The 12,486-nt window shown below is 45.1% G+C and overlaps 1 protein-coding gene across 10 annotated transcripts in view; it reads left to right on the forward strand.

The window, feature by feature from the left end:
• Positions 1–12,486, forward strand: part of ppfia1 (PTPRF interacting protein alpha 1) — a 91,310-nt gene that overhangs the window by 22,274 nt on the left and 56,550 nt on the right. For all 10 annotated transcript variants that reach the window (XM_088991818.1, XM_088991819.1, XM_088991817.1 and 7 more), the window contains exons 6-8: positions 7,245–7,346; positions 8,038–8,259; positions 11,466–11,612. In XM_088991818.1, the coding sequence (XP_088847944.1) occupies positions 7,245–7,346; positions 8,038–8,259; positions 11,466–11,612 (471 nt within the window). The remainder of the gene's footprint in view (positions 1–7,244; positions 7,347–8,037; positions 8,260–11,465; positions 11,613–12,486) is intronic.

Raw genomic sequence — 12,486 nt, forward strand, 5'->3', positions numbered from 1 at the left:
AAAATGCTGGTTTCAATTAAATTATGGAATATACTGTAGCTCCTCTCCTACGACCATCATAATCCACACAGTACCATCTTTCGTCTTGTGAGGCAGATGTGTGAGATATGTAGAGTTTCAAACAGCCTAATGTCCCTTCGCTCTGTTTTTCAATTTTTTTTTGAGCCAAGGCACTTTGCTTCCATTGAAAAAATCCTACGGCACACCCCTACTTTAAACTAGGGAAAACAGTTTTGTATCTTTGTACAATAACATGTCAGCCTAAGAATAATCTACATGCAGACACACAAGGAAAGGCAAAAGCCAGGAACATCTTTGTAAACAGAGGAACAAGAAATCAATGAGAGAAATGTGCTTCCCTAGCTTGTCCGCTTCAGGCTGTGAGTATTGCAACAGGATTATGACTCAAAACACAGCTAAAAGACAGAATGATGAAGAGTTGACCATGGTACGACTATATTCTGAAGTTGTGGCGGCTTTGATGGGAATCTCAACCTGACACTTTTCCCACGCTTGGACAGTATAAAAGAGCAGCCGTCGCGGGACAGCAGCAGAGAATATCTCAGACGCAGACACACGCGCAACTCCCAGAGACCTGCTCAACATCGGACAGAGTTTCACAGCACGACTTGCTCGACTCCACGCCACGATCAAGGTCTGCAAGACATCTGCGCGTCACTTACCTGGGAGATTTGACAACCTCCATTCAACAAATGATGAGATTTGATAAACTCTTTATTGGCGAGCCAGCCAGCCCAATCAACTCTCCGAATGGAAAGGCCCGGATTTACCAGCCTTCCGTGAACCCGGCATCTTCTCAGGAGCGCCCGATGGGCCGCACCCCCGATGGCCAACACCGTCCAACTCGCCTGACGACTCCTTGCTGCATCGTTGATGTCCACGATCGGACATCATCGGACATCGGGAAGATGCTGCATGGCCGACTCGGCCGCCGACGTCAGCGTTCTTCCTGTCCTGCAGAGCGCCATGGCAGCGCAATCAACGTCACCGTCGCCGATGACCAACCTGTACGTGCCCGGAGAATTGACCAACACCACGCTCCCTCATCGATTCCCCGACTCGACCGACCCCAGCCGAACGACTCCGCGAGCACTCGTCTCCGTGCTCCCGTACGACTTCAGCAACCACCGAAACTTCCTCGGCCACCTCCCCACCGATGCCCGCCATGCCTGGTGATCGACCGTCATCGTGCCTGGCCTCTCCGAATGACGTTTTTTTTTTTTTTTTTTTTTATTGTTCTTCATTTTTCCTTCATTCTTCCTTCATTTTTCCTTCATCGCTTTCACCGACTTCGGATCCAGGAGGGGAGCCCTGTGGCGGCACAGGTGCGCACCGCGGCTTTGATGGGAATCTCAGCCTGACACTTTTCCCACGCTTGAACAGTATAAAAGAGCAGCCGTCGCGGAACATCTGCAGAGAATATCTCAGACGCAGAGACACACGCCACTCCCAGAGATCTGCTCAGCATCGGACGGAGTTTCACAGCACGACTTGCTCGACTCCACGCCACGATCAAGCTCTGCGAGAAATCTGCGTGTCACTTCCCTGGGAGATTTGATTACCTCCATTCAACAAATAAAGAGATTTGACAAACTCTTTATTGGCGAGCCAGCCAGCCCAATCAACTCTCCGAATGGAAAGGCCCGGATTTACCAGCCGATGGGCCGCCACCACCCTTGAAACCTGCCGCACCCCCGATGGCTAACACCGTCCAACTCGCCTGACGACTCCTTGCTGCATCGTTGATGTCGACGATCGGACATCGTCTATGTCCATGATCGGACATCGGGAAGACGCTTCATGGCCGACTTGGCCGCCGACGTCAGTGTTCTTCCTGTCCTGCAGAGCGCCATGGCAGCGCAATCAACGTCACCGTCGCCGATGACCAACCTGTACGTGCCCGGAGAATTGACCAACACCACGCTCCCTCATCGATTCCCCGACTCGACCGACCCCAGCCGAACGACTCCGCGAGCACTCGTCTCCGTGCTCCCGTACGACTTCAGCAACCACCGAAACTTCCTCGGCCACCTCCCCACCGACGCCCGCCATGCGGTGATCGACCGTCATCTCGCCTGGCCTCTCCGAACGACGGTTTTTTTTTTTATTGTTCTTCATTTTTCCTTCATCGCCTTCACCGACTTCGGATCCAGGAGAGGAGCCCTGTGGCGGCACATGTGCGCACCGCGGCTTTGATGAGAATCTCAGCCTGACACTTTTCCCACGCTTGGACTGTATAAAAGAGCAGCCGTCGCGGGACAGCAGCAGAGAATATCTCAGAAACAGGCGCAACTCCCAAAGACCTGCTCAACATCGGACAGAGTTTCACAGCACGACTTGCTCGACTCCACGCCACGATCAAGCTCTGCAAGACATCTGCGTGTCACTTCCCTGGGAGATTTGACAACCTCCATTCAACAAATAAAGAGATTTGACAAACTCTTTAAAGTCGCTTTGAGCCTTGATCTAAATCCTATTGAACATCTGTGCAAGGAGTCTGCTCTGCTCCTTGCACATATGCCATGCCATTGTACAGAGCATCCATCAAATTCAACCAGTTTGGTGATCCGTGGGTCACAACACCTGCATAGAAGTACCGAAGTCTGAAACTTACACTAATTGATTTCCCCAAATGCGCGTTTCACCTTGATAATATTTTTAATTGTTTTCTTTGGATTCTTTTTATTTTCTTATTACTTTACCCCCCCTCCCCCTCCTTTTGTCAGAATTTTTCTTTTAACGCATTAGTGCCAATAAGTCTGTATACTTATCGATATTATGCCCTTGCAAAGCTTTGAATATTAATTATGTTAGTACAGTCATATACTCATTAAATAATACAATTTCATTATGAGGCCAGTACTGTACTGTACAACTCTGCTTGATTGCCCTGCCACAAAGGGTTTATGAGCCCAGCCAGAGCTGTTGACAGTCAGGCTCTTACTGTTGAGTATTTTCAAAATCAATGACAGTATATGAATTATATCATTGAATAATGAAACAACATTGTATTTTTCATTCAAATGTGTTACACATATTTCATTCACCCAGATGATTTAGTAACAATGATTGTTTGTGCCGGTCCCAAGCCCATATAAATACAGAGGGTTGTGTCAGGAAAGGCATCCGACGTAAATGCTTGGCCAAAACAAACATGCGAATCAAACCCGTGAAGATGGAGGATGCTGATTTAATCCCCCAAAATGCATAAGGCTTATCCATACATATTATTTATTCGTGTATTTATTTATTGTCGGCACCCTTTATAACTCACAGCAGCGGGGGTTTGTCACGAACGCACGTAATTATACTGTATATGTTTTAAAAAATCAAGTTAAAATATTGCATATGACATAATAGAGGCTTGAATATGTCAACAAACCAAAGAAGCTTATTTTTTTCATGCCTTCTTTTTTGTGCAATTGCGTTTTTTTTTAATCCAACACACAGCATTTGTTCAAATAATGGTTCTGCTTTTGAGGTGTGATAACAAAGTCGTTTTTGAGGATTTATTTTCACTATCACCCCCTCATAATGTTCAATGGCATCAGGCCTCACCATACATATTATTATTTACTTATAGTATCGTGCAGGGTTGAAAAAAGGCTGACATGGCCATCAATTCAAATGGACGTAATGTCACTCATAAGACTTGGCTGTTTTTCCTTTGCTCAGCGCGGTCACGTGAAAGCGCAGGCACCCGCACGTTCACCTGACCTCACGGCCTGACTCTTCATTGCAAAACTGCTTGACCAATTCAAAACTTGATTTTCAGAAAAATAACACCCGACTTGACAGTGGAGAGTGGTCCTGAGTCGCCAAATGAGGGATTTTTGCAGTCAGTGGAAAATTGGTGTTTATAATGGAAGTCAAAGAAAATGGGCATCTTCTGCAGGCATCTGTTCACCATCTAAGATCTTGTTGAATAACCCAGTCAGGAACACCACTGCCACCTCTCCAAGACACTTCCATACCTCGATTGGTAAATCATCAGGCAAGAGTGCCTTTCCCCCCTTCATTCTCTTCAGCCCCCTCCTCACTTCGTCCTTGCTAATGTTTGCTACGTCTTGCTCCACAACAGTCACATCTTCTACTCTTTTTTCCCTTCTCATTTTCCTTATTCATCAATTCTTCAAAGTACTCTTTCCGTCTTGCCATCACACTACTGGCACCTGTTAATACATTGCCATCTCTATCCTTAATCACCCGAACCTGCTGCAGGTCCTTACCATCTTTGTTTCTCTGTCTCGCCAGCCTGTAAAGATCAGTCTCGCCTTCCTTGCTGTCCAGCCGAGCATACAAGTCATCATAGGCCTCTTGTTGGCCTTTGCCACCTTTACTTTAACCGTGCGCTGCATCTCCTTGTACTGCTGTCTACTCTCGTCCGTCCTCTCAGTGTCCCACTTCTTCTTTGCTAACCTCTTTCTCTGTATACCCTCCTGCACCTCCCCATTCCACCACCAAGTCTCTTTATCTACCTTTCTCCCACTCGATCCACCAAGTACTTGCCGACCTGTGTCTCTGATTATGTTCGCTGTAGTTTGCTACTCATCTGGAAGGACCTCTTGCCCACCCAGTGCTTGTCTTACTTCCTTCCTAAATGTCATGCAACACTCTTCCTTTTTCAACTTCCACCATTTTGTCCTCACTTCAGCCTTTGGTTTCTTCATCTTCCTCACTGCCAGCGTCATCCTACACACCACCAACCTATGCTGTCTGGCTACACTCTCACCAACCACTACTTTGCAGGAACTGATTTCCTTTAGATGGCGCCGTTGACACAAAATGTAGTCTACATGTGTACTTCTGCCTCCACTCTTATAGGTCACCCTATGTTCCTGTCTCTTCTAAAAGAAAGTATTCACGATAGCCATTTCCATTCTCTTAGCAAAGTCAACCACCATCTTTCCTTCAGCGTTCCTCATCTGGAGTCCGAACCTGCCCATCACCTCCTCATCATCTTTGTTTCCTGCGCCAACATGTCCATTGAAGTCTCCACCAATTCCAACCCTCTCACTTCTCGGGATGTTCTGTGTGACCAACATCTCTCCTTCTCCGACAGCTTACATCCGACTTAAGGGGCATACCCACAAGCAAAATTGAACATCACGCCTTCAATTTCTAGCTTCAGACTCATCATTCTATCTGATACTCTTTTTACTTCTAAGACATTCCGAACAAACTCCTCTTTTAAGATAACCCCATTTCTCTTTCTGTCTTCACCACGATAGAACAACTTAAACCCTGACCCTAAGTTTCTAGCCTTGCTCCCTTTCCAGCCGGTCTCCTGGACACACAGTATGTCTACGTTCCTTCTCTGCATCATGTCAACCAGCTCTCGACCTTTACCTGTCATTGTTGCTACATTCAAAGTTCCTACTCTTAGTTCTATACTCTTGGTGTTCCATTTCTCTCTTTTCTTCCGGGCACACCTCACTCCTCTCCTTCTTCGACCAACAGTCGTTCATTATCCACTGGCACCCTGAAGGTCAACAGTACCAATGGCGGCCGTTGTTAACCCGGGCCTCGACCAATCCGGTATGGGATTCAGAGGTTTGATTTGCATATTTGTTTTTGCATTTTTTTTTTATGTCGGATGCCCTTCCTGACACAACCCTCTGTATTTATCTGGGCTCCGGACTGGCACAATAAGACACTGGCTTGTGCTCCCCGGTGGCTACATTATTCAGACTGGGGATGTTATGACCCGCAAACTCCTCGCCATGCATGGAGGGTTCCATCCCAAGTCCAGCACCCTGAGACTGTACAGAAGCCGTAAGGAAGGAGGCCGTGGACTAGTGAGTGTGAGAGCCACTGTCCAGGATGAAACATCCAAGCTCAATGAATACATCAAAGAGAAGGCTCCAACGGATGATGTACTCGGAAAGTGTCTCAGACAACGGGGAACAGAGGATGAGGTGCTGGAACAGGGACAATCATGGGAGGAAAAGCCCCTACACGGGATGTAACACCGAACAATAACTGAAGTGGCTGATCTCAATAAGTCCTATCAGTGGCTAGAGAGGGCTGGCCTAAAGGACAGCACAGAGGCACTCATCCTGGCTGCTCAAGAGCAGGCCCTGAACACCAGAGCCATAGAGGCAGGGATATACCACACCAGACAAGACCCAAGGTGTAGGTTGTGCGAAGAGGCACCTGAGACAATACAAAACATTACTGCAGGGTATAAGATGCTGGAAGGTGTTGGGTTATTTTTTATCGTTCGCCCTTGGTTCATTGCTTCGACGGGTGTTGATGGAGATCGATGGTTAAATCATCAGGGAGCCAGGACTTGAACAGAAAGTTGATTTAATTTGGAGAGCACGGGCATTGTGGTGCGGACGGAGGAGGGAGCGCATGGGGAGAGAGAGGCGAATGGGCTGCAGGAGTATTTATGCGGCGCATAGTAATGACGCGACAGGATGTGACGTAATAAAATGCGACATCGTGTAAAGGAAGGCAGGATATGACATACGAGGAAGTTCAAAATGTAAACAAAGATTACAGAGCGATGTTTAGAGATGTTTGTATGGCGAATTACCCTAACAGAAGGGAAAGCCTACATGGAGCGCTATAACCAGGTGGCTGGCATAGTCTACCGAAACATATGTGCGGAGTATGGACTGGAAACCCCAAGGTCAAAATGGAAAACACGTCCCAAGGTAGTAGAGAATGACCGAGCAAAGATCCTATTGGACTTCCAGATACAGACTGACAAGATGGTATCGTGGTCATAGATAAAGGGCAAAGGAAAGCCGTTGTCGTGGATGTAGCGGTCCCGAGTGATGTAAACACCAGAAAGAAGGAACGTGAGAAAATCGAGAAATACCAAGGGCTCAGAGAGGAGCTGGAGAGAGCCTGGTAGGTAAAGGTGCCAGTCGTGCCTGTGGTGATCGGAGCACTCGGGGCAGTGACCCCCAAACTCAACGAGTGCTTTCAACAGATCCCGGGAACAACATCAGATATCTCATATCTGATGGGAACAGCACGTATACTGCGCAGAACCCTCAGGCTTCCTGGCCTCTGGTAGAGAACCCGAGCTAAAAAAAAAATGGGTGACAGACACCACCCATGGTGGGTGAGACGAAGATTTATTTTATATATATATATATATATATATATATATATATATATAAAAGTCTGAGCAAGTACAAAAAAAATCTAAATTGGTTATCTAATGAATCGGTGGCTTTCCTGTCTGTTAACAAACTCTATCTCTGCAGTTGGCTTACCTCAGGGAGCAGAGCTGCCAGAAGAGGGGGTTGGCAGATGGAACTAGTGAGGTCAACCACAACTCTGAAAATACACCAAGCACTAATGGAAAGGTGAGGTTACTTAGCGCATGGTTGAAAGACAAGAGTGTGAGAAAGTGATTGTGTGACAAGTTTAAACCATTTGTGTGGTTAATTTAATTAAATCCTTGTGTGTTTAATCATTCTAGTCTGGATAAACTATTTTACATAGCATGTATTTTGTAAAATCAATTTCTTGTGCTTTTATAATTGAAAATGCAGATTTCATTGATTAAATTAAAGATAGATGCGGTAATAATTCCCGCAGGAAGGATTCAAAGCATTCATCAATCAACACAGTATCTACATACAAAACCATTCACAAGATTGGTTGGAAAAACTCTGAACCATGTTCACATTGAAGCTCAATAGATTTTTGATACCCAGGGTTTTTTTTTGTTTTTGTTCGTCACTCTCTCGCAAGTGACATCATCCAAAGATTGCTAAATCCCCATTCGGCCATTGTACAGTATTGTTGATTGTCTTGTTTACTGCTCTTTGCCATTGTGAGTGAGTTAAATTCCTCAGCGCTGTGTGGCAATGCACTGGTTACGTTGATAATAATACTGTTCTTTATTTAATTCTGGCCCTAGGACTAACTCAATATATTTACCTAGAATGGAATAAAGGTTAAAATCATTTTCACTGCTGTTTTTAATAAATATCCAAATTTGCATCTGTACTTTTAAAAGAGACTAATTTTGTGTCACTTATTAATCCATAGCGGTCATCTGATGAATCACTCAGTCAGGAGGATGCTTTCGGCAAAGTTGGAGAACTCCAGGAGGTGGTGGATCGTCAGACCGCTGATCTGGGCCAAATAAAAGAGCGCATGGCTGCAATGGCCTCCCGGATCAGTGAGCTGGAGGAAGATCTGGATACAGCGAGAAAAGACCTCATAAAGTCTGAAGACATGAATACACGATTACAGAGAGACCTCAGAGAAGTCAGTTAACTTTTACATTTGGCATTGTTTTCATCCTTAATTTTAGTATAAAATAGTCAGAGGGGGTAGAAAGAAGAGAATTGCAATGGTGTTGTAGACATGAGTACTCAGAGAAACCTCCGTGCCTTGTTGAGAGATACCATCCTCAATTTCCGAATTTTGGCCAACGTTCATGGTTGTACATGATACATACTCTGTGTACAAGAGACCAGGTGGAAAGGGAGCAAGGCTAGAAGCTTAGGGTCAGGGTTTAAGTTTTTCTATCATGGTGAAGGCAGAAAGAGAAATGGAGTTGGTGTTATCTGAAAAGAGGAGTTTGTTAGGAATGTCTTAGAAGTAAAAAGTGTATCAGATAGAATGATGAGTCTGAAGCGAGAAATTGAAGGTGTGATGTTAAATGTTGTTTGTGGGTATGCCCCACAAGTAGGATGTGAGCTGGTGGAGTAGGAGACATTTTGGTTGGACTTTGATGAAGTCATACAGAACATCCCGAGAAGTGAGAGGGTTGTAATTGGTGGAGACTTCAATGGACATGTTGGCGCAGGAAACAAAGATGATGAGGAGGTGATGGGCAGGTCTGGTTTCGTTGTGGTTGACTTTGCTAAGAGAATGGAAATGGCTATTGTGAATACAGTGGTACCTCGGTTCTCGAACGCTTCACAGTTCGAACAAATCGGAGTTCGAACAGAATATTCGAGATATTCTTGCTTCGTAGTTCGAACACCAATCGGTGTTCGAACGCCAGTACGACGCGTGAGTGCGTACGCGAGGGTGGGGTGCAGAGCGGCGTACGGGTGTATCGCTCTCTCCGTGACCAACTATTGTCGCTTGCGGACGTGCTGCGTTTTGCTCTAGTGTTTAATATAGGTGTACGAAGAGTTTTAGCCCCTAATCATGCCTCCAAAGAAAGTAAGTGCTGCTAAAAGTGACAAAAGAAAAGTAGTGCGTACAACTATTGCATTTAAGAAAGAAATAATCGCAAAATATGAAGGAGGTGTGCGAGTGTCTGATCTGGCTAGGGAATACAGCATGGCGAAATCTACGATCAGTACGATATTAAAGAATAAGGAGGCTGTGAAATCTAGTGATGTGGCTATGTGAGTGAGAGCAAGTGTCATTGGATAGATATTTTAAGAGAAAATAACATCCTGTAGCCGAGTTATCCGTAGCTGTCACGTTCCGAGCGAGAGTGATGGCAGCTGACTCGTCGGAACGTAGTGGAATGTTTGGGATACCAAAGCAAGCGGCAGAGACGTATACTACCCAATCAGGATGTTTATTAACAAATAAAAGAAAACACAGCGAGTAAGAAGGCAGGGGGTGATCCGACCTGCTTATTACGCCAAAAAGCAAATTTCATACGAGGGTGCAAAATTACGCAATCCCGGAAGATGACATAAATTTACGGGACGCAGGGAAAATACCTCGGACCGGATACACTCGCGCATCGAAGGAAGAGTCCAGGTACAGTGGCGAGTTGAGTCAATCATCCGGGATTGGCGAGGTGATCGCGAACCGTATAAATGCCCCATGTCCATGTTTAGAGAATTGACAGCAGGTGGAGAACAGCTGGGAGAGACTGGGTTATTCAACAAGATCTTAGAACAGATTCCTGAAGAATGGAGACGAAGTGTACTCGTGCCCATTTTTAAGAACAAAGGAGATGTGCAGAGTTGTATTAACTACAGAGGAATAAAGTTGATGAGCCATACAACGAAACTCTGGGAAAGAGTAGTTGAAGCAAGACTAAGAGCAGAAGTGAACATTTGTGAGCAGCAGTATGGCTTCATGCCAAAAAAGAGTACGACAGATGCAGTGTTTGCTTTAGGAATGCTGATAGAGAAGTTTAGAGAAGGTCAGAAGGAATTGCATTGTGTCTTTGTAGATCTGGAGAAAGCATACGACAGGGTGCCCAGAGAAGAGCTGTGGTATTGCATGAGGAAGTCTGGAGTAACAGAAAAGTATGTCAGAGCGGTGCAAGACATGTATCATGACTGTAAGACAGTTGTGAGGTGTGCTGTCGGTGTGACGGAGGAATTCAAGGTAGAGGTGGGACTCCACCAGGGGTCAGCTCTGAGCCCCTTCTTATTTGCTATGGTGATGGACAGGCTGACAGACGATGTTAGACAAGAATCTCCTTGGACCATGATGTTTGCAGATGACATTGTGATCTGTAGCGAGAACAGGGAACAGGTGGCGGAGAAACTAGAGATGTGGAGATATGCCCTGGAAAGGAGAGGAATGAAGATCAGTTGCAGCAAGACGGAATATATGTGTGTGAATGAGAGGGAGTGCAAGAGTGCTACAGGGAGAAGAGATAAAGAAGGTGGAGGATTTTAAGTACTTGGGGTTAACTGTCCAGAGCAATGGAGAGTGTGTAAAAGAGGTGAAGAAGCGTGTCCAGGCAGGTTGGAGCGGCTGGAGAAAAATGTCAGGTGTGATGTGTGATAGGAGGGTTTCAGCTAGGATGAAAGGAAAAGTGTATAAAACAGTGGTGAGACCAGCCATGATGTTTGGACTGGAGACAGTGCCACTGAAGTAAAGACAGGAATCAGAGCTGGAGGTAGCAGAGCTGAAGATGTTGAGGTTTTCTTTGGGAGTGACCAAGTTGGATAGGATCAGGAATGAGTACATTATAGGGACAACTCATATTAGAGGATTTGGAGACAAAGTCAGAGAGGCCAGACTGAGATGGGAGAGTGACTATATCGGAAGAAGGATGCTGAGCCTTGAACTGCCAGGCAGGAGACCGAGAGGAAAACTGAAGAGGAGGTTTATGGATGTGGTCAAAGAGGACATGAAGGTAGCTGGTGTGAGAGAAGAGGATGCACAAAACCGGGATAGATGGAGGACATTGATTCGCTGTGGCGACCCCTGAAGGGAAAAGCCGAAAGGAAAAGAAGAAGAGGTCAACCTTCAAGGTTGTACACAGGAGGCATAGCTTTTCCGGACTGGGTTTATAGTAATATTTTTGGGGGATGTGGTTATAATTTAAATGACCATAGAGAATATATTGTATTATGTTGTTAAATATTAGTTTCTTCAATTGAAATGTTTATCTTTTGCGATTTTGTCTCTGTTAGCCGTGCAATTGGAATATTTTCATAGGTTTGTCAACTGAAGTAAACTGAAAAAGAGATCACATTCGTATTTCAGTTTCATGATTTTAAAAAATGCCAATAATCTGTGTATTCTTGCTTTTTTAGTCAATGGCTCAGAAGGAGGATATGGAAGAGAGGATAACCACTTTGGAGAAGCGCTACCTGGCTGCTCAGCGGGAGGCTACGTCCGTCCACGACCTGAATGACAAGTTGGAGAATGAAGTAGCTAACAAGGAGTCTCTCTTTAGACAAGTAAGTTAGCCAACTACATCGATATACTGTATGCTGGAGCAATTTAACTGAGTTCTCAGCATAACTTTACCATTGTACCTCGCTATATCGTATCTCGAGGGACCTAATGAATGTGTACTTTGTAAGGGTAGTCCCTTGTAACCATTTCCAATAAAATGGCCGCCACCTACGACATATAATTCAGTATGAACATTTAAATTGAAACTGCCTTCTCCAGTTCCGATGGTGCGTGCCTCAAGGCCGTTTATGATCATCTTTCAATCTGTAGGACTCAAACTCTGCCATGATTTTTGTTGTTGTGGATGATTGTTGAAATAGCTACTCAGCTTTGCCGTGGAGACTCCCATTTGAAAGTGAGAGACAAGTTCAGCCTATACACAGAGCAAGATGTGTTTCAATTTACCGGACATGTTTTTACACCACGCACTCAGAAGTACAACAATGTACGTGTTGATCAGGAGCATTGCTGAGCAAAGGTGTGGCATCCTGCGCTCTACGTTTTGTTCAGAAGCATTTTCGTGGTGGCAGTTAGATCCCCACGGATCGAAGTAAAGAAAGCCTTTTCATTATTTTGTGGGGAAAATGTGGTCGTTCCACTAAAGTTTAAATTATAGAGGTGTATGTTATCAGGAAAGTTGGGAAATGGAAAATTCATTGTGTGACATGTCAACGAATCTTCTCGGGGTGAAAACGTCAACTGGTTATGTTGAAAAGGGATTTGACTGTATGGAGTACAGAAAAGGTGCAAACTTTTTTTCAGATGCTAGTTCTGTATTAAACGCATACACAGGGAGCACTGTGTTTTGGATACAAGGATGGTAAAACATAGGCTAGTTTAAAAAATACAATGCAGTGCACATGCATCCCCTGTGTG

The sequence above is a fragment of the Hippocampus bargibanti genome, linkage group LG03 (assembly GCF_051943395.1).
Source record: "Hippocampus bargibanti isolate YZ-2025 linkage group LG03, ASM5194339v1, whole genome shotgun sequence".
NCBI classification, from domain to species: Eukaryota; Metazoa; Chordata; class Actinopteri; order Syngnathiformes; family Syngnathidae; genus Hippocampus; species Hippocampus bargibanti.